Genomic DNA, 22,196 nt, shown 5'->3' on the forward strand with positions numbered 1-22,196 from the left:
CTCTCTCTGTCTCTCTTGCTCTCGCTGTTGATCTTGCTCTGACTTTCAAATAGGTGAAAATAAACAAATAAACACATAAGGAAGTCCCCAAACGTTTTGTATTAAATTTGTTATCACTGATATTTTATCTGATCAGGCATTCCGTGAGGATGTGTTTGAGCTGTGCGGGTCGAGGACGACAGTGTGCGCCTGTCCGCCTGCTAGAGTTTCGGCGGGGACGCAGAGTCAGTTGCTGGCGTTCTGGTCTCTTTCTGATGAGTTGTTGGAGCTCTTGTGCCTTCTGGATGTTAATTCTTTGCTGTTAAATTTGCTTCAAGTCTCTTCTCCAGCTGAGTGCTGCCTCCCTCTGCAGTGTGTTTTGATGAGTACGTGGATTCAGCCACTCACGTTTAATGAAGGTAAACTGGCCAGACTTGATAATCCAGGCGCCTGGTGTCTGGTTTAAGAAATTCAAAAATTAGCCGTTCGCGTTTAATTTGTCCATTTCCCTGGCCTTTAGTGTGGTGTGTGATGTGTTACGAGGCTGGCATCTTGGGTTTTCTGTGCTGATCATGTGGGTAATAGTTGTCTAGCGCCTTGTGCTGAGAACTCTGTCCCCCGCAGCCGCGTGTGCCGTGAGCTTGGTTATCTTCCTGGTGTCAGCTCTAGGCTCTCGGCGTGGGCCGCGTGTGTGCGTCTGTGCTGCTGTGCGTGGGCACCGCTGTGTGAGGAAGTGGATACCTTGAGGGCGGGGTGTCTCTCGCACCTGCGAATGCCTTTCCCTCCTGTACTGCGGGCAGGTCTTGCGCATCCTCTGTACGACTTACTCTTCTTATTTTCTTTGTTGCTGCTGGAAACCAGGGGCAGGCAATGTCCAGCCTGCGGGCCACTTAAGGCCTGCAGAATCATTTCGTCTGACCCTGGCAAGCAACCGCAGGTGGGACTCGAGATTGGAACTTGCTCTCGTGCCTGGCTTTGGCTCTTCTTTTTGTTTGGGAACCGTGCCTCCAGCGAGGGCCTCCATGGCAGTCAGGTGCTGCCCACAGAGCTGAGGCATCCGGAGTGCTTGAGCCTGCACTCCCTGCAGGACCCATCGGCCTGGCGGCTGCCCCCCACCCTCCCTGGGGACCCATCGGCCTGCGGCTGCCCCCAGGGAATACCTGCTGTTCTGAGCGGTGGCTGTTTCCCAGGGGAGCCTCACTCCTGCGGCCTCGCCCGTGCAGTGAGGAGGGCAGGGCCCCTGCTGCTCTGTCATCCATCCCTCCCAAGGCAGCCTTTCACCACACGTGGGCAGGGTAGGTCACCTACGTGGACGTTATTTTTCAAGTCGTCTTTTTCCACCTACTCCCTGATTTTTCAAAGTGCTTGAGTAGCATTCTGCTCAGTGACTACATCACGGTTCGCTTCACCCGCTGTTGAGGAAGTACGGGGATATGTAAGTTATTTGCGGACTTTTGCTGCAGTGGGTGCGTCATAGACATGTGTCCATGTACCTGTAGGGCACATCTCCAGAAGTGTTGGAAGCTTTGAAGGGTACATTATATAAGATGGTTGTAAGGTTATACTTTTGAGATAATTTCAGTCTTAATAGAAATGTTTCAGAAACACAAGAGAGAACGCCATACACCTAGCGTCGGTGGTGTCCGACTCACTCTCTCTGTTTTCCTATTTTTTCTCCTGAATTTTCTGAGAGAGACTTGTAGATACCACAGAGCTTCAGAAAATTCTTAGAAAAAATAAAAATGCAAAATTTCCTTGAAGTTTTGAAGCCCTTCATGTAATATCCTAAATGCTTTCTAAGACCCTAAATAACTCTACACCCGTGAGCGTGCGTTTCCTAAAATCAAGGCTGTCCTCCTACATCACCATGGTGCCGTCATCAGTACCAGGGAGCTGTACGCTGGTCTGGTGCACGGCCCTCCCTCAGTCGCTGTGTCGGTAAGTGCCCGGAACTCGAGGAAGGCAGTCTTGTCCGTCCTCTGAGTGCTGACAGCAGAGTGGAGTCACAGCCCAAGCCCAGCCTCTCCACAGGCTGCGCTCAGCTAAGCTGATGGGTTAGGAAATGGCATCCTAGTGTCCTTGTCATCCGCGTTTTCTTACAAGGAGTGGGGTGAGGGCCTTCATGTAAAGAAAACCTGTGTTTTTCCTTTAGACTAGTTCTTTTTTTTTTTTTTTAATATTTATTTATTTATGTGAGAGGTAGAGTTACAGAGAAAGGAAGAGACAGAGGGAAAGGTTTTCTTTTCTTTTCTTTTCTTTTCTTTTTTTTTTTGACAGGCAGAGTGGACAGTGAGAGAGAGAGAGAGAAAGGTCTTCCTTTGCCGTTGGTTCACCCTCCAATTGCCGCCGCGGCTAGCACGCTGCGTACAGCGCACCGTGCACCGCGCTGATTCGAAGGCAGGAGCCAGGTGCTTCTCCTGGTCTCCCATGGGGTGCAGGGCCCAAGGACTTGGGCCATCCTCCACTGCCTTCCCTGGTCACAGCAGAGAGCTGGCCTAGAAGAGGGGCAACCGGGACAGAATCCGGTGCCCCGACCAGGACTAGAACCCGGTGTGCCGGCGCTGCAGGCGGAGGATTAGCCTATTGAGCTGCGGCACTGGACGGAAAGGTTTTCCATCCACTGGTTCACTCCCCAGATGGCCACCAATAGCTGGAACTGGGCCACTCCGAAGCCAGGAGCTTTTTCTGGGACTCCCATGTGGGTATAGGGGCCCAAGCACTTGGGCCAGACGCATTTAGCAGGGGCCTGGATCAAAAGTGGAGCAATGGAGACTTGAACCTGTGCCCATGAGATGCCTGTGCCACTGGTGGAGGCCTAGCCCACTATGCACAACGCCAGCCCCTCGACTAATCTTAATTTTTGTTGGCTGTGATACCCCGAAGATGATAGTGTTTTGCCAGCTGTTTTTGTAACATGCTTGCTTCTCTTTTTGACCATGTTGATTTTATCTGGGTTTTTCATCTGAAATGTGTGTATGTTTCCATTTCTTTCGGTGAATAAAGCTAATCAAAGTTAAAAAGGCAAAAGCGAGCCTCCTGGACTTTTTTAATATTTCAGAGATCATTTTACTTAGTACATTTTCATGAGCTTTATTGAGATTGTTCTTCAGTTGGAAATAGTTTTAAATTTTATTCAGAGTTGACTAGTATTTTGAGTTGTAAAAGATAAAACTTACATTTGATCTGGAATTCTGCAGTATCATATGTCCTGTTTCTTTGTCGTAATTGTAAATTCCATTTCATGGATGAAGAAATTACTGCTGCGTCATTGTTTGTGTTTGTAACATCATCTTGGGATGTCAGAGAGGCTCGGAGAATTCCTGCTCTACCTTCCTCCCTTCTCGTGTCTTCTCCGAGTGAGCCGGGCGTTAGTGACGGCGTCCCTCCTGTTCCCGCGCGAGAGCCGATCTGTCCTGCTGCCTCCTGGGGGTCCTGTCGCCTGTTCCCTTCACTCTTGTTCCTCGTGGGCTGGGGACTGTGTGTGTGTGGACTCCCGGGGTCTCGCGCGGGGCGAGCCGTGGTCCTCGGTGACTGCTGGCCATGGCTCAGTTGCCGTGCTGCACCTCTGGGCCCAGCTGTGCTGTGTTCCGTGCCCTCGCTGCAGGCTCCATCCGAGAGGAGAACGGGGTGCGGTGGCACGTGTGTCCCTACTGCACCAAGGCGTTCCGGAAGCCCAGCGACCTGGTGCGCCACATCCGTATCCACACGCACGAGAAGCCCTTCAAGTGCCCGCAGTGCTTCCGGGCCTTCGCGGTGAAGAGCACGCTGACCGCGCACAGCAAGACGCACACGGGCATCAAGGCCTTCAAGTGCCAGCACTGCATGAAGAGCTTCTCCACCTCGGGCAGCCTCAAGGTGCACATCCGCCTGCACACAGGTGCGCCGCGCAGAGCCCCACCCCCCACCCTCCGCCGGGGTGGCCTTCCCCCCCTGGAGCTAAGGACGGAGAGGGGGGCTTGGACGAGTGGCGCTTAAAGATGAACATAGGACTGCAGGGTGAAGAGGCTCCTCCTGGGGGGCCAGATGGAGGGTAGCCTCAGCCTGGGTGAGTTTTCTAAGGAGGAGACCCTCTAGGACCCGTGCGGGGGACTCGTGGTCTTGAGCCGGCAAGCAGGGGAGGCTTGGCACCTTGGGGCCAGGGCCCATTCGCAGAGGCCTTCAGCAGGAAGGGAGCCGAGAGCGTCGCCCTACCCTGCGGTGCCTCTCATCAGCACGGATGCTGTGTGGGCTCCACGTCTCCTTAAGGAACAGCATCACTGAGATCTAATTCGCACATCGTAAATTCTCTCCTTGAAAGAACACGATTCACAGTTGTGCAGCCCATACCACTGAACAGTGTTGTGGCATTTTTATCACTCCCGTGGAAGCCCGTGTTTGCGAGCAGTGTCTCCGTGTGCTCCATTAGCGTGCCCTGGCTGGGCTGGCCCTGGGATGAGTATTTGGAAAAGCTGGCGTTGCTCAGCTGTTGTCTGGGGTCTGCATTGTTATTCCCTCAGACAAGGGGGGATGCAGCGGTGGGGGACAATGAGGGCCGGTCCCCACTGTCATTCTCATCACTGCTTAGAGCCGGTAGCAATCACTTGGCGCTGGCTTGGAGACCGCCAGGTGCCGTGTGGCATCCCAGCAGCCACCTGAGAGAGCCGGGGGAGGGTTGGTGTAGGGGTCTGGGGTGCTCTCCATGCTGTGCAGTTCTGCAGGACTGCTTGCTAGTTGTTGCCATGTCTGTGTTAGTTTCAGGCTTTGTCCTGAAAATAGTCAATGTTCCTTTTTTACTTAAAATTCTCCTATTGCATGCCTTAACATCTGTAATATGCATTGTACAAACATGAGGGAAAATAAAATAATGGATGAAGTCCTTGAAATTCCAGGCGTGGAACAGCAAACTGAACGTTCAGTGGTGTTGGAGTGCAGATGTTTTACGTTGGCACTCTGTGTTGAGGTGCCGTTCCCTGAAATGATTCTAAAGTGTGCTTTTATTTTTCTCAGGAGTTAGACCTTTTGCTTGTCCTCACTGTGACAAAAAGTTCCGAACCTCAGGCCACAGGAAGACCCACATTGCTTCCCACTTCAAACACACGGAGCTAAGGAAGATGAGGCACCAGCGTAAGCCTGCGAAGGCCCGTGTTGGCAAGACGAACGTCCCTGTCCCCGATATTCCTTTGCAGGAGCCGATTCTCATAACCGACTTGGGTAAGGTGGATTGCAGAGTGCTCTTGGGATTGGTCCTATGCTCTTTGCTCTGGGCCCCTGTGTAGGATGTGGCCTTGGGATGGTCCATGTGGCTGGGTAGTATGAGGACTTAGCATGGCCCGTGTGGCTGGGTAGTGTGAAGACTTAGCATGGTCCGTGTGGCTGGGTAGTGTGAGGACTTAGCATGGTCCGTGTGGCTGGGTAGTGTGAAGACTTAGCATGGTCCATGTGGCTGGGTAGTGTGAACTTAGCATGGTCCGTGTGGCAGGGTAGTGTGAACTTAGCATGGTCCGTGTGGCTGGGTAGTGTGAAGACTTAGCATGGTCTGTGTGGCTGGGTAGTGTGAAGACTTAGCATGGTCCATGTGGCTGGGTAGTGTGAAGACTTAGCGTGGTCTGTGTGGCTGGATAGCAGTATGACTTATTGTGGTCCATGTGGCTGTGTAGTGGTAGGAGTTAGCATGGTCCGTGTGGCAGGGTAGTGTGAACTTAGCATGGTCCGTGTGGCTGGGTAGTGGTATGACTTAGCATGGTCCGTGTGGCTGGGTAGTGGTATGACTTAGCGTGGTCCATGTGGCTGGGTAGTGTGAAGACTTAGCGTGGTCTGTGTGGCTGGATAGCGGTATGACTTATTGTGGTCCATGTGGCTGTGTAGTGGTAGGAGTTAGCATGGTCCGTGTGGCTGGGTAGTGTGAACTTAGCATGGTCCATGTGGCTGGGTAGTGGTATGACTTAGCGTGGTCCATGTGGCTGGGTAGTGTGAAGACTTAGCGTGGTCTGTGTGGCTGGATAGCGGTATGACTTATTGTGGTCCATGTGGCTGTGTAGTGGTAGGAGTTAGCATGGTCCGTGTGGCTGGGTAGTGGTATGACTTAGCATGGTCCATGTGGCTGGGTAGTGTGAGGACTTAGCATGGTCCGTGTGGCTGGGTAGTGGTATGACTTAGCATGGTCCGTGTGGCTGGGTAGTGTGAGGACTTAGCATGGTCCGTGTGGCTGGGTAGTGTGAGGACTTAGCATGGTCCGTGTGGCTGGGTAGTGTGAGGACTTAGCATGGTCCGTGTGGCTGGGTAGTGTGAGGACTTAGCATGGTCCGTGTGGCTGGGTAGTGGTATGACTTAGCATGGTCCGTGTGGCTGGGTAGTGTGAGGACTTAGCATGGTCCGTGTGGCTGGGTAGTGGTACGACTTAGCGTGGTCCATGTGGCTGGGTAGTGTGAAGACTTAGCGTGGTCTGTGTGGCTGGATAGCGGTATGACTTATTGTGGTCCATGTGGCTGTGTAGTGGTAGGAGTTAGCATGGTCCGTGTGGCAGGGTAGTATGAACTTAGCATGGTCCGTGTGGCTGGGTAGTGTGAAGACTTAGTGTGGTCTGTATGGCTGGATAGTGGTAGAACTTAGCGTGGTCTGTGTGGCTGGATAGCGGTATGACTTATTGTGGTCCATGTGGCTGTGTAGTAGTAGGACTTAGCATGGTCCGTGTGGCAGGGTAGTATGAACTTAGCATAGTCCGTATGGCTGTGTAGTGGTATGACTTAGCATGGTCCGTGTGGCTGGGTAGTGGTATGACTTAGCATGGTCCGTGTGGCAGGGTAGTGTGAGGACTTAGCATGGTCCGTGTGGCTGGGTAGTGGTATGACTTAGCATGGTCCGTGTGGCAGGGTAGTGGTATGACTTAGCATGGTCCGTGTGGCTGGGTAGTGGTATGACTTAGCATGGTCCATGTGGCTGGGTAGTGTGAGGACTTAGCATGGTCCGTGTGGCTGGGTAGTGTGAGGACTTAGCATGGTCTGTGTGGCTGGGTAGTGGTAGGGTTTAGCGTGGTCCACCTGGTGTCCAGAACTAGAACCTTTAGAAAGATGATCTCTCAGAACTGGAATAAAACTGGGAGCCATGCTGTCCTGGTCTGTCTGCGCTCCTCCCACAGTTCCGGAGGCTGGGCGCCTAGGATCCGGGTGTGGACGGATGTGGTGTCTGTGAAGGGCAGAAGGAAGGGGGAAGGTCTCCAGGCCCCACCTCTGATTGTTGCCACATTGGGAGTAGGCTTCAACATGTGGCCCATAAGCGTACAGTCGGTCTGTGTGTGAATTTACACTTCTTATTTTTTAAACATTTATTTATTTTTAAGATTTTAGTTATTTATCTGAAAGTCAAAGTTAGAGGGAGAGAAAGTGAGATCTTCCATCTGCTGGTTCAGTCCTGAGATGGCCACAATGGCCAGCCTGGGCCAGGGCGAAGGCAGGAGCCAGGAGCTTCTTCTAGCTCTCTCCCACGGGTGGCAGGGGCCCAAACCCTTGGGCCATCTTCCGCTGCTTCTTCCAGACCAGTCACAGGGATCTGGATTAGAAGTGGAGCAGCCAGGAAACCAGTTGGCACCCATATGGGATGCAGGTGTAACCAGTGGCAGCTTTACTGGCTACGCCACAATGCTGGCCCCTCTGTCTACCCTTTTTCCCAGGCACTTTACAAAGGATCTGGATTGGAAATAGAGCAGCCAGGACTCGAACCTGCCCACATGGGATGCCAGCATTGCAGGAGGCTTCACCTGCTGGGCCAGCCCTGAGTCCTGATTCCTGAGAGTTCAGTGGGATGCCTGGGGTCCTTGTAGGCATCACAGGTGCCTGGATCTTAGCCTGGTCAGTGGAAGCTGAGTTCTCCCGTGTCTGGGCCGAGGACGGCGGGTGGGAGTGGTTCTGGGAGATGGCATAACGGTTTCTTACCATGTCTGGCTTCACTGTTATTTCTATTTGTGTCATCACTTCTCTGACTCTGAGTACCCCGGGGCCAGAGCAAGGATGCTGCTCTCCTCATCTGTGTGGGAAGGATTTTGATAGAAACTTGATGGGGAGAGGGTTTAGGTATAGAATTCTCACAGCGACTTGGCTTACTGGGCCAAGTCTGGATATTCCAGTCCAGCAGAGTTCCTTAAACCACAGTGTGTTGTACACCAAGACTGTCACTTTAAAAGAATTAGGGTGCACTAACAATACTATACCAGGTAATTTAATCTCTGGTCAGTAGGGGTAGATGGGCCTGATGCACTGGAGGCCAGGATCCCAGGCCACGGCTCAGCTGACAAAGGACAGGCTGGCAGGAGGAGCGGTGTGTGCAGGGCGAGCTGTGGTGTCGGGAGGGGGTCTGGGAAGCAGAGTTGTGGCTTCCAGGGCCACAGCAGAAAGGGCTGCAGGAACTGGAGAGGCAGGTGGGCGGTTTCTCAGGTCAGTGGTGGGAGGCCTGCACTCGAGGGGGATGGCATGGATGTGGAGGGCTTGCTGCGGGCTGCAGGCTGGGTGGCCGGGTGTGCAGGCGACCAGGCATCTCCAGAGGAGACTGTGGGTCACTTTGCTTCAGGGGAGGCTGGAGCGTCAGCAGTGGTGGCTGTGTGAAGACCCCGGCATCGGCCATAACCAGGAGCCTGGAGAGCTCGAGGCTCGCCTGCTGTGGTGAGCTTGGTGTCCAGGTGGCTGTAGGGAGCCCACACCTGGGGCCTCCCTTGGGCCCTGCCTTGCAGTCTGACTGCCTGGGAAGCCTTGAGCATGCCTCATCCTTGCTCCTCAGACAGATTCTCTTTTTTTGTTTTAATATTTTATTTATTTATGTGAGAGGTGGAGTTACAGAGAGAGGGAGAGACAGAAAGGTCTTCCTTCCGCTGGTTCACTCCCCAGATGGCCGCAACAGCCAGAGCTGGGCAGAATCGAAGCCAGGAGCCAGGAGCTTCTTCTGGGTCTGCCATGCGGGTGCAGGGCCCAAGCACTTTCCCAGGCCACAGCAGAGAGAGAGCTGGATTGGAAGGGGAGCAGCCGGGACCAGAACCGGAGCCCACGTGGGATGCCGGTGCTGCAGGTGGATGGTTAGCCTAGTGTGCCACAGCGCCAGCCCCCAAATGTTTAGTGTGGGAAATGGCAGAAGCGACACAGGTTTTCCTGTCCATGGTGTGCGCGGTTTCTTCCCCGTGAAACACGTGTGAAACTGTCATTGGGGGGTCTTGGGTCTTAACAATTAGGAGGTGAACGTGGAATTCCTGGTCCATCTACTTCACTGGAATTCTGTTTCTCTCACTTTGATGAGTTTGATTCTAATTACTTAGAATTTATCATATTCAGTATCGGTCTGTCTTACTGCTTTTGGTATGACTTATCTAATGAACAGCATGAATCCGTCTTCCTGGTTGTATGTCACACAGTTCACTTTAGTGCAAAGAGGAGAATTCCAACAATTCTGTTTGGTGGGGCCGGCTGCTGCTGCAACACCAGCATCCCATAGCGGACTGCTGGTCCAAGTCCCGGCTGTTCCTCTTCTGGTCCAGTCTGCTGCTGATATGCGTGGGCAGGCAGTGGAAGATGGCCCAAGTGCTTAGGCTCCTGCCCTCCTTGGAGGAGACCAGGATAGAGCTCCTGGCTTCTGCCTGGCCCAGATCTGGCTGTTGTGACCATTTGGGGAATGAACCAGCAAGATGGGAGATCTCTTAGTCACTCTGCCTTTCAAACAAATGCACACGTCTTTTTAGTAAAGTGGTCTGAGAGACCATTCTATTAAGTCCAACAAGGAGCAAGAAAATAGCCAATCAGATGTTATTCGAAACTTATAATTTTAAAAATTTTTTTATTTTATTTTTATTTTATTTGAGGGACAGAAAGCAAGAGCTCCCATCTACTGGTTCGTTCCCTCAAATGCCACAAGGGTCAGGGTTGGGCCAGTGGCTGGAGCCAAAGCTAGGAGCCAGGAGCTCAATCCAGGCCTCCACACCAGTGGTAGGAACAGTTACTTGAGCTGTTACCCATGGCTCCTGTCCTCACCGGCAGGAAACTGGGGCCAGGAGTGGAACTGGATGTTGAGCCCGTAAGAGATTGTACTCTGGTATGAAACTTGGGCATCTTCACCACTGGTTAGGTTTTGTACACTTGGTAGACTTCGGGCATATTCTTATTTGCCATTTTGGTGAATATTCACATGTTTTGGAGGTGCTGGACAGCAGTGAATGCAGTGAGCCAGGGAGGGGCTCCCAGTGGGGGAGCAGTCAGTGCCTGCCTGGTGGACTAGGAGATGGCATCCCATGAGCACAATGGTGGAAGCTTGGAGGAGACGGGTTTTGAGGGAAAAAATTGAAATGGAACCTGGACTTTTAGGGAGAGTCAGGAAAAACAGTGCGTCCAGAGATGCGTACTCGTTGCATGGAAATTGGTGTGGCTGGAGGAGGGGAAGGGTGCGAGTGTGGCGCTGGTTCAGGTCCCAGCTGCTCCACTGCCAGTCCAGCTCCCTGCTGATGCCCTGGGAAAGACCTGTGCGGAATTCCTGGCTCCTGGCTTTGGCCTGGCCCAGCCTCAGCCGTTGTGGCCATTTGAATCAAGGGATGGAAGATTTCCCTCTCTGTCATTCTCTCTTTTTGTAAGTCTGCCTTTCAATTAAATAAATAAATCTTAAAAAGAAAAATTTTTGGTAATCCCTGATTCACCTACATTTTGCATGTAATTTTGTAAATACAATGTCAGCCATGCCTGTATAGAAAGTAAATGTGGAGATCCTAAAAACTGTCTCTGGGATCGAGGGAAGTCATATGACGGTGGAGATCCTCCTCTTGCTACGAACAGTAAACTCAATGACAAGTGTTCCTCCGTAAGTGTTCTCTCAGTGCCAGCTCCTGCCCAGCCGAGGGAGCGCTGGGCCCCAGGACTGGAGTCTGTCGCAGAGTGTGCAGCGTCTGCGTGACGCAGGTGCCCTTTGCTCCACGTTAGTACTTGCAGCATGACAGCAAATCTTTCCTGCTTTGTTTGGCTCTGTAGGTCTTATCCAGCCCATCCCAAGAAACCAGTTTTTCCAGAATTATTTTAATAACAACTTTGTCAACGAAGCAGATAGGCCGTACAAATGTTTCTACTGTCATCGTGCGTACAAAAAGTCTTGCCACCTGAAGCAGCACATTCGGTAAGGCCATGGGTGCAGAGATGGAAATGGTTGTGTTGCCTTTTGATGTTTACAGTATCACATCTGACCCACAAGACACTATTGATAATTAATAGTTTTCATTGTTTAGTGTCTTGACTAAGATATTTTACCCAGAAATTTCCACCAGACCTTGTTTTAATCCCTATCATATTTCAGTATTTTCAGTTGCAATGAAAAGTGAAAGAACTACTTGGTTTATTTAGCATTATGTTTACTTTTTTATCTGTATTCGTTGTTAATTCTTAGTGCTAGTTCAGTGGAAAGAAAGTGGCAACTTGACCATGACTGAGTGGAGTCAGGAGGACAGTGTGGTTCCCTGCACACCCGCACTGCAGCAGCCGTGTGACCTTGGGGCCCAGGGCTTCTCAGCTGTGAGGTGGCAAGAGCTGCAAGCGTGGCTAAGACGTGGTGGTGGTGAAATAGTGGCAGGAGTACAAGCTAGTCGGAGGAGTGGAAGACATTCCTGGCAATATTTCTTCTTTGTAGGTCACACACAGGTGAAAAGCCCTTTAAGTGCTCTCAGTGTGGAAGAGGCTTCGTGTCTGCAGGCGTGCTCAAGGCACACGTACGCACGCACACGGGGCTCAAGTCGTTCCAGTGTCTGATCTGTAACGGGGCTTTCACCACAGGCGGCAGCTTACGGCGGCACATGGGCACCCACAACGACATCCGGCCCTACATGTGTCCCTACTGCCAGAAAACGTTCAAGACCTCACTCAATTGCAAAAAGCACATGAAAACCCATAGGTAGGTGTGCTTCCGGGGCCACCTTTCCCCGTCTTGATCATTCCCAGGTGGTGCTGGGGGCTGCTTTTAGGAAATACTCGTCTTTGACTCCTGTGTTAGTATCTGCAGCTGGGTACGTGGGCAGAAGAGATGGAAGCATCAGTGTCAGATGGTCTCTTGAGACCCCTAAACTAAACGTCCACGTCTTTCTTTTACCATGGCACGCATGTAGTCTGTGCTGGCTCGGTGCCTTGTCCGCTGACAGTGGGCGATGAGCTGAGATGCTGGGCTGCGTCTGACGCAGTCAGGAGGACGGGATTTTGGAAGAGAAGTCTCCGGTGGGCCTGTGACTCCCGGGCATGGCATTAGCACGGCGCGTTGCTGCTCATTCTGTGTCAGCCGTCCATGAGGCCTCCTTCAGTGTGACTGACGGCTCGGCCTCACAGGGCATCTACAAGCAGCGTGTTTGGACCTGGCGCAGCGTGTTTGGACCTGGCGCAGCATGTCTGGACCTGGCGCAGCGTGTCTGGACCTGGCGCAGCGTGTCTGGACCTGGCGCTGGCTGCCTGAGCCCTTGAGCAGCACAGAGTCCTGTACCGTACCGTAGGGCGTGGCTAACGTGGCAGCCGCGTCTCCCTCCGGGAAATGCGATGGAAGTTACAGCAGGAGTACTGACCCTCCACCCGAGAATGCTTACTTCTGAGTGGTGTCACCCTCACGCACGCCATGGAACCCTGGCAATGGTTTCTGTGGTGGTTTGGCTCTGGATGCCACGTGCCGTCCACCGAGTCGTCTTGTTTGATTTGAGCAGATGGTGGCTTAGCTGAGACCTGTCCCCACTGCTCAGCCCAGTATTGGTGGCGCCGGTGAGCATAGGGCGTTCCATTCAGTTATACTTACTGCCTTTCCTGGAGGGAGTTATGTGCCACGCTTATGTCCGGGGACTGGGGGTCTGCATGGCCTTGACACGCAGGATGCCTGCGTCTGTTCACTGCCATGGGGTCGGGTCGCCATGTCCTGAGGAACTTGGACCTCGCTTGCCCATGGCCTGTCTCTGTCAGGCAGCCAGGCCTCTACAATGCACCTTCGGTGGTAGAGTGGCGACTGTGAGTGTTAAAGCCCTGTTTATGCAGCCAGTGGCCAGTGGGCTGATTGTGGGACCCGCTGCCTGCCGTGGCCTGCCACGGGCTCGCGTGTGGTGCTGAGGAGGAGCCCCCCAGGCCGAGGGCTCTGCGCCTGACAGTGGTGCTTTTCTCATGTGCAGTGCGGGCACCTGCTCCTGCAAGGAGGGGGCAGGCTCAGCCGCCAGCGCGCTCTCTGAGGTCTCGGGAGCTCCAGAACGCTTAGACTAAAAATAGGCATAAAAGGCTGCAGTAAAATCCATGAAAGCGAAAGTTGAGTGAACAGAACTCAGGTGTCCACCTGGTCAGGTGCTTGTGCAGACCGGGGCCCTGGCCGTGGGGCGGTGTGCCCCGGCTTTGCTGTCGTGGTCGCAGTGCGGGCCTCCGTTCTACAGCAGAAGCAGTGGGGCATGGACTCTTCTGGGACATCAGAAAGGAAGAGGGGAGATTTTGTTTGGAACTGAGTAAGGGTGGACTTCAGGTGGGCAGATTGAGAGGAACCTTGGGTGGATCGTGTGGGTGTGGAATGAGAAGGAAGGAAGAGACGACACCTCGCCTTAACCTGTGCAGGCACCGAGCCAGCCTGCTGAGCAGGTCTGTGTGTGAGGTGGGTTGTTTTTTTTTAAGGTTTTTTGGATTCATTTATAAAACTCAATTCTCTTTTTTTCTCTTTGGAAAAGAGACTGTTGGCCTTGATGCATATGTGCTGGGTGTGTTTTGTACCGGCTCACCTGGTGTGGTTCTTTGAGCCCTGGGGCCCTCTGTGGGATTGGAGCTGGGGCGTTGCACTCTCAAATGGTGGCATCCTTTCTTGTCCTGAGACTCGTGAAAGCTCAGGGTGTGCTGTCCTGCCTCCCCGTGTGCCGTGGCCTGCAGCCTGAGACGGCACTTGTGCATGAGATGCCGTGATTTCTCTGAATTGCTCAGAGTGACGTAATTTTTAGCTGCATTGTCGTCACGACTTTAAAATGAAACGTGTGACGAGTAGGTGGTTGGCAGCGGTGCCAGCATCTAATTGCACACGTCCTTGGCCTCTCGAAGGTACGAGCTCGCCCAGCAGCTGCAGCAGCACCAGCAGGCCGCCTCCCTTGACGACAGCACCGTGGACCAACAGAGCATGCAAGTGTCCGCCCCCATGCAGGTGGAGCTCGAGAGCTCCGAGCTGCAGCAGACGGCTGAGGCGGTTGCTGCAGACCCCGAAGCCATGCTGGACCTGGGGCCACAGCACGTGGTGGCTGCAGAGGACACGGCACTGGGTCAGCCGCTGACCGATCAGCCTTTGGACGCAGATGAAGGTAAATGTTCCAGGAGGGCTGAGGTCAGGACGACCCTTGTAGAGTGCCGTAGCGCTTCACCCGGTGCAGTGCTTTGCTCCCTCATCTCTGACTTCTCTCTGTGTCTGAGAGGTGGAGGGAGACACACAGAAGAGAGCGGTCGTCTGCTGGTTCTCTCCTCGCCTGCCCACGGTGGCCCACTAGTTGGTGCTGAAGCTGGGAGCCAGAGTGAATCTGCGTCTCCCACGTGGGTGGCCTCAGCCCTGCGTGCCGGGCCCTGTATTAGTAGGAAGCTGGACTCAGGAGCAGAGCTGAGTGCTAAACCCAGGTGCTCTGCTGTGAGATACAGGTGTCCGAACTGGCAGCCTGACTTGCCGCCCCATGCCTGCCCCTTAGATCACAGTGTGTCTTGGATGTGCGCGTGTGCACGGATGCCGCTGCGTGTCTACCGTTGCTCCGTGTACTCCTTAATCAGACTTCCACTCTCCACCGTACTAGGTTTTTGAGGGCAAGTTTTTTGTTTTTTTGAACATCTGATTACTTGGTAGCAAATAAAGTATGTGAAATCTTCAGACTGTCCATGTTTTGGTGTGGGTTCTTCCCAGTATTTTGGTGCAGGTATACAGGCCCATGTGTACCCACGTGCGTGGTTTGGTATGCCTCCAGAATTATGGAAACGCAGTCTTCATAGGCCTGCTTCTGTGTGACATTGTGTCCCTTAACACATGGACAGTGTCCTTCCTCCCAAGCGTGCCTTTACGCGGTCATTGGTACTCTGCTGTGGTGCCCCGGCTGTCCACCCACAGGTGGAGCAGTCAGGGAGCTTTTGCCAGGATGGACAGCACTTCACAGAAGGCCTGTGCCGTCACAGGCAGTGTGCCTGGTGGCCACGCTGACCTGTGTCCTGGCACAGGTGTCTTCTCGGGCAGCCCTGGTGACAGCGTGCTGGCAACGTCTTTTCACTTTTTGGGCGTGGCGTCCCCACATTGATTTAGTCTGTGGGCAAGGTCATATGCCTCATCCCCAGTGACACTTGGGCCTGCACGTACCCTAACAGCCTTTAAATGGCATTGAACATTCTAACAGTTTAGAATATTACCTTATAGAACAATATCTAAGTTTTAGGAAAAACTGGAACAACTTTATGAAGATAATGCCATAACCAAATTTTTAGCAGTATATTTATGCTTCCTGTTTTTTTCCAAAATAAACTGTTTAAAATTTGAATACGTATGCATGTACGTATTTTATTTGAAAGGCAGAGAGAGACAGAGACGTATGCCCACACAGGCAGGGCTGGGCCCTCAGTCCAGATTTTCCATGGGTGCCTCCAGCACCCAAGCCCTTGAGCCGTCAGCACCGCAGCTCTGGGTGTGCATCAGCAGAGTGCTGGACTCGAGAGTGGAGCTGGGACTTTAATGCAAGCACTCCAACACGGGATGTGGGCATCCTGAGTGACCTCCTAACTGCCGTGCCACACCTGCCCTTAGGGCGCTGTGGAAAGAATTTTTATGTTTCTTTATGTTATATTGCAAAGGCAGACGCACAGAGAGACAGAGATCTTCTATCTGCTGGTTCACTCCCCACATACCTGCCCCAGGCAGTGATGGGCCAGGCTGAACCAAGAACCCAGAACTCCATCTGTGTTTCCTAAGTGAGCGGCAGGGACCCAAGTACTTGAGCCATCACCTGCTGCCTCCCAGGATACGCACTAACGGGAACCTAGGTTGGAAGCAGAGCAGTCAGGACTCCGTCAGGCACTGTGATGTGAGATCCGGGCAGGCACCCCGAGTGGCAGCGTGACCACTGTGCCACACCCCCACTGCAAGGCTGGTTTTTACAAACACCCTGGAGTGGGCCTGGGGCAGAGTGGCAGGTGGGAAGTAGCTGCCAAGTGTGTGGTCTCCTTTCCTTTGCACGCTCGTCCTTAGATGGGTTTGCGGCCCCCCAGGACCCTCTCCGAGGGCACATGGACCAGTTTGAGGAGCAGACCCCGCCTGCGCAGTCCTTTGAGCCAGCAGGGCTGTCACAAGGTCAGTAGTGGGTTTTGAGTGAGCTGTGGTAAGCAGCGCCTGCCGGGCTTCACGTAACGAGTCCAGTGCTGTCTGCGTGTGTTGTGCGTGGCTTCAGGAAGCGGCCTGCGTGTCCACGTCCACCGTAGTTTCTAGCCAAGAGCAGGGGCTGAGGTTTAGCAGTCGGGGGAAGGTGGCAGGGAGGGGGGTCCTGGCACACGGCACTCCGTCCTGGCTGTGGCCAGACACTGGCTGCACTGATCTTGACACCAGTTCGGAAAGCGGAGATGACCCTTTAGGTATTTTTCCTAGTGTTTTGGAGGCTTTTCTGTTGACTTTCCCGTTTCTGAGAACTTGTCTGACTCGTTGCAGGTTTCGCAGTGGCCGATACGTACGGTCAGCAGCCCCAGTTCCCAGCCGTGCAGCAGCTGCAGGACTCCAGTACGCTGGAGTCTCAAGCCCTGTCCACAAGTTTCCATCAGCAGAACTTGCTGCAGGTCCCTGGTGCCGAGGCAGTCAGCGTGGTGAGTGACGGAGGGCCCACACCGGTCAGCGGTCCGCAGGTGCCGTGCTGGTCTTCACTGTCATAGCTGAGGTGTATGTACTTCTCGGGAGAGCATGCAGCCTTCGTGCAAAAATCACAGTGTTTAGCAAGTGGAGCCTCCCGTGTTCCTCAGAATATTTTAATTTTACTTAAGGTTTCCAATACCATGATGTGAATTTGCCTTTTTGGTTAAAAGCCAGGAAGGGAGTGAGTAGAGTATAACATAACATCAACTGAAGGGTGTTATGTTGCCTTGGGCACTAAACCTAAACGTTTTTGTTTGTAGAGTTCTAAATATGGCAGAAGGAAAATATTATGAATGATGATACATTAAAAGCTTAAATGCATTTTTTAAAAAGATTTATTGATTTTACTTTTGAAAGAATTACAGAGAGGCAGAGACACAGAAAGAGAGATCATCTATCCGCTGGTTCACTCCCCAGATGGCCGCAATTGCTAGAGCTGGGCCAGACCAAAGCCAGGAGCCAGGAGCTTCTTCCAGGTCTCCCACATGGGTGCAGGGGCTCAAGCACTTGGGCCATCTTCCACTGCTTTCCCAGGCGCATTAGCAGAGAGCTGGACTGGAAGTGCAGCAGCAGGAACTTGAACCGGCGCCCATGTGGGATGTAAGTATTGCAGGCGGCAGCTTAACCTGCTGTGCCACAGCACTGGCCCCAAAATGCATAATTTAAAATTTTTATCTCTTAAAAATTTTATCTCTTATTCAAGTTGGAAACATTGGATTTTTGTATTTGGAAATTTTTTAGTGCTGCTGCAAATGATTGACCAATGAATTGTGATCTTTCTCTTTTTAAAAATATTTATTTATTTATTTATTTTGAAAGTCAGAGTTACAGAGAGAGGGGGAAGACAGAGAAAAAGAGAGCGAGCAAGCGAGCGAGAGCCTCTTTTGCTGGTTCACCTCCCAGATGGCCACAATGACCTGGGATGGGCCAGCCTGAAGCCAGGAGCTTCAGGCAGGTCTCCCACGTGAGTGCAGGGGCCCATGCATTTGGGCCATCTTCCACTGCTTTCCCAGGCCTTAGCAGGGAGCTGGATCAGAAGTGGAACAGCTGGGACATGAACATGTGGGATAGTGCCCACATGGGATGCTAGCACTGCAGGCTGCAGCCTCACCCACGATGCCACACGTGGGCCCTGGTTGTTCTTTCTTTAAATTCCACCATTGTAGTTTTGCCCTAGTGGCAGGGCTGTCTCCTCTGGAGAACAGTTCGAGGGTTCTTTCATAGCTCAAAGCTCTGTGACTGACAGCAGATGCTGCCTGGGTGGTCGAGAGCATGCTAACACTAGCTTACCTGTTGCTCCACGCTATGCAGGCCCAGCTCAGGTGTTGCAGAGCTGGGCCCTGAAGGCAGGCAGAGTGGACACAGGCCCTTGCTTGCAGCATCTTACAGCGGTGCCCCACGGTTGGCACTGTGTCTGTCACTGTCCCTTGCCCTGAAGGTTGGCTTCCCCTGTGCCCTGTGTGTGACGTGTTTGTGGAGTGACTGGGAAGCGCCGACCTGGCCATGTCAGGAAGGCGGGGTCACGAGACTGGCTACAGGCCTTGTTCTGTTTCTGACAAGAGAGAAGACAGTCTTCTCAGAAAGGGAGATTTGTATTCTCCGTCAGTGAGGGTCAAGCTGATGGAAGAGTGCTTTTTCATTAAGATGTTTCAGAGGGGCTGGCCCTCTGGCGCAGCGGGTTAACGCCCTGGCCTGAAGCACCGGCATCCCATATGGGCGCCAGTTCGAGACCCGGCTGCTCCACTTCTGATCCAGCTCTCTGCTGTGGCCTGGGAAAGCAGTAGAAGGTGGCTGAGGTCCTTGGGCCCCTGCACCCGCTTGGGAGACCTGGAGGGAGCTCCTGGCTCCTGGCTTCGGATGGGCACAGCTCTGGCCTTTGCAGCCAATTGGGGAGTGAACCAATAGATGGAAGACCTCTCTGTGCCTCTCCTCTCTCTGTGTAACTCTGACTTTCAAATAAATAAATAAATTTTGTTTTTTAAAGTTTCAGAGTCTGTTTCATGGTAGATTAAAGTTTGTGTTGGAGGACGTTAATAGACAATAAGCAGGCCTTGATTTTAAAGTGTTGTCGGTGATGTAACTGTTGCTTGCGGTTCTTGGGTTGGTTCAGATGACCGCAGTGGCCTGTTGGGTTCCTTCCTCGTCCTTGTCCCGCATCATGGTTGTTTACTCCCAGACACTCAGAATCGTCTGCTTGATGCCGTTCCGTTTCAGACAACACGCTTGATTCCGGAGTCTCCCCAGGAGCAGCTGGACCTCCGGGCGCAGCGGCCCGCATTTCTGGAGGATGGCGAGGATCAGAGCAGGCGCTCATACAGGTAGCCCCTGCCCGTGCCGGGTACCTCTGTTGTCCCGAGGGCGTTGCAGTGTAGTCATCGCGATTCTCTGCCTTAGGTCCGTTATCGTCCTCATTTTATAAAGAAAGATCTGAGACAGAGGAGCTGACCGTGCTCGTTCTCGCACAGCTCACAAGCCCCAGGGCCAGGTCGTCTTCAGCCCGGCACTGGATGTGCTCTCTGGAAGCTTCCTTGCCGTGTTAAGCCATCGTTGCCCTTCACCTGGCCCCTTTCTGGCCAATGAGTGGTCTTCAAAAAGTTCATGGAAATGAATATTGTGAAAAAACTATGCATGGATCTCAAAATTTTTACAATAAAATAAACTTCATTTTAAATTCCATTTTCACAAACTTTTTGGAGTCCCCTGGCATGAGCAGGTGATCCCTAGGACAGCTGCCCCAGGGAGCCTGCCCCCGTATGGAGCAGGTGCTTGGAGGACCTGGTGAGCCTAGGACAGCTGCCCCAGGGAGCCTGCCCCTGTATGGAGCAGGTGCTTGGAGGACCTGGGGAGCCTAGGACAGCTGCCCCAGGGAGCCTGCCCCCGTATGGAGCAGGTGCCTGGAGGGCGCTGGTGAGCCTAGGACAGCTGCCCTAGGGAGCCTGCCCCTGTATGGAGCAGGTGCTTGGAGGGCGCTGGTGAGCCTAGGACAGCTGCCCCAGGGAGCCTGCCCCCGTATGGAGCAGGTGCTTGGAGGGCGCTGGTGAGCCTAGGACAGCTGCCCCAGGGAGCCTGCCCCCATATGGAGCAGGTGCTTGGAGGGCGCTGGTGAGCCTAGGACAGCTGCCCCAGAGAGCCTGCCCGTATGGAGCAGGTGCTTGGAGGACCTGGTGAGCCTAGGACAGCTGCCCTAGGGAGCCTGTCCCCGTATGGAGCAGGTGCTTGGAGGGCGCTGGTGAGCCTAGGACAGCTGCCCCAGGGAGCCTGCCCCCATATGGAGCAGGTGCTTGGAGGACCTGGGGAGCCTAGGACAGCTGCCCTAGGGAGCCTGTCCTGTATGGAGCAGGTGCTTGGAGGACCTGGGGAGCCTAGGACAGCTGCCCTAGGGAGCCTGTCCCCGTATGGAGCAGGTGCTTGGAGGGCGCTGGTGAGCCTAGGACAGCTGCCCCAGGGAGCCTGCCCTGTATGGAGCAGGTGCTTGGAGGGCGCTGGTGAGCCTAGGACAGCTGCCCCAGGGAGCCTGCCCCCATATGGAGCAGGTGCTTGGAGGGCGCTGGTGATCCCTAGGACAGCTGCCCTAGGGAGCCTGCCCTGTATGGAGCAGGTGCTTGGAGGACCTGGGGAGCCTAGGACAGCTGCCCTAGGGAGCCTGCCCCCATATGGAGCAGGTGCTTGGAGGACCTGGGGAGCCTAGGACAGCTGCCCTAGGGAGCCTGCCCTGTATGGAGCAGGTGCTTGGAGGACCTGGGGAGCCTAGGACAGCTGCCCCAGAGAGCCTGCCCCCATATGGAGCAGGTGCTTGGAGGACCTGGGGAGCCTAGGACAGCTGCCCTAGGGAGCCTGCCCTGTATGGAGCAGGTGCCTGGAGGACCTGGGGAGCCTAGGACAGCTGCCCTAGGGAGCCTGCCCTGTATGGAGCAGGTGCTTGGAGGACCTGGGGAGCCTAGGACAGCTGCCCCAGAGAGCCTGCCCCCATATGGAGCAGGTGCTTGGAGGACCTGGGGAGCCTAGGACAGCTGCCCTAGGGAGCCTGCCCTGTATGGAGCAGGTGCTTGGAGGGCGCTGGTGAGCCTCAGACAGCTGCCCTAGGGAGCCTGCCCTGTATGGAGCAGGTGCTTGGAGGGCGCTGGTGAGCCTCAGACAGCTGCCCTAGGGAGCCTGCCCTGTATGGAGCAGGTGCTTGGAGGGCGCTGGTGAGCCTAGGACAGCTGCCCCAGAGAGCCTGCCCTGTATGGAGCAGGTGCTTGGAGGACGTGGGGAGCCTAGGACAGCTGCCCCAGAGAGCCTGCCCTGTATGGAGCAGGTGCTTGGAGGGCGCTGGTGAGCCTAAGACAGCTGCCCCAGAGAGCCTGCCTGTATGGAGCAGGTGCCTGCAGGGCACTGGTGAGTTCTTGACTGGCTCACGCTGTGGCTTGTGCTCACAGCGAGTAGGGCAAACATGTTGCTGAAAAATCAAAGACAACTCTATGTGTTTCCAAAAATTACGGTGAATGTTATCTTCTGCAGAGACAGCCTTAGCTTCAAAACATTTTAATAATTTAATTTCCTTAAAATTCTTTTGAAGTCAGCTTTTCCAGAGCCATTTAAGAAAAGCTGCATTTCGTGACTGTACAGTCACCCTTGCACACTGGTGAGCCACCTTGCAGGAAACGAATGGTCTCAGACAGGATTTCTGGAGGAAGGAGCCTGCTAATATTGATGCCATGTGATTTTTGAGAGGCCAAGTAACTCCTGTGTCCCAAACATGTCTGTTAGCTTCTTCACCTTCAGAAGTACACTGTCCTGAGATACTTATGAATTCGTGAATCCAAAAATGCACCAGGGCAGTGGTTCTTACTTTGAAGAGCGATGGGTCCGGGGGCTGCGCAAGTGGGCTTTGGCACCTCTGCAGCTCTCCTGTTACTCTGTTCATGCGTTCGCTCCACGTGGACTGTGTCCTCATGTCTGCTTTGAGAATTTGCGTTACGGTTCTTAAGTACCACTAATCTAATGTTTGCTCATGACTCCTTCGTGACATCTGCTCATGCATTACTGGGCCTTACCCTTGCATCACCCACCCACCCAGCAGTCTGTCCACTCATGTGTCCACCCACTGAATCGTCCATGCATCCATCCAGTGTTTGTTAAGGACCTGCAATGTGCCAAGCACTATGGGCTGTAATAGTCAGCAGAACTCAGCACTCATGAAGCTCAGATCCCAGTGGAAAGAGAGAATAGCTCAATGAGGAAGTAGACTGCGTGTAGATGAAATGTTCCCTGGGCACTGGAGGAAGAGAGCGAGGGGGAGCTGCACCTGCTAAGTGCCCCGTGTTAGCTAATCAGGGTCACGGCTGTTCTGGATGCATTCAGGAGATGGAACCTACGGGATCTGTGGCAGCCGAGAAGTGAGA

General features: G+C 53.5%; 1 protein-coding gene across 6 annotated transcripts in view; it reads left to right on the top strand.

Annotated features, from left to right (window-relative positions):
* The window catches only part of ZNF236 (zinc finger protein 236), a 116,111-nt gene that overhangs the window by 42,166 nt on the left and 51,749 nt on the right, over positions 1-22,196 (top strand). For all 6 annotated transcript variants that reach the window (XM_062201820.1, XM_062201819.1, XM_062201816.1 and 3 more), the window contains 8 exons: positions 3,584-3,856; positions 4,966-5,169; positions 10,947-11,088; positions 11,596-11,856; positions 13,998-14,251; positions 16,162-16,263; positions 16,615-16,766; positions 19,027-19,130. In XM_062201820.1, the coding sequence (XP_062057804.1) occupies positions 3,584-3,856; positions 4,966-5,169; positions 10,947-11,088; positions 11,596-11,856; positions 13,998-14,251; positions 16,162-16,263; positions 16,615-16,766; positions 19,027-19,130 (1,492 nt within the window). The remainder of the gene's footprint in view (positions 1-3,583; positions 3,857-4,965; positions 5,170-10,946; positions 11,089-11,595; positions 11,857-13,997; positions 14,252-16,161; positions 16,264-16,614; positions 16,767-19,026; positions 19,131-22,196) is intronic.

Source organism: Lepus europaeus, chromosome 9 (assembly GCF_033115175.1).
Source record: "Lepus europaeus isolate LE1 chromosome 9, mLepTim1.pri, whole genome shotgun sequence".
Taxonomy (NCBI): Eukaryota; Metazoa; Chordata; class Mammalia; order Lagomorpha; family Leporidae; genus Lepus; species Lepus europaeus.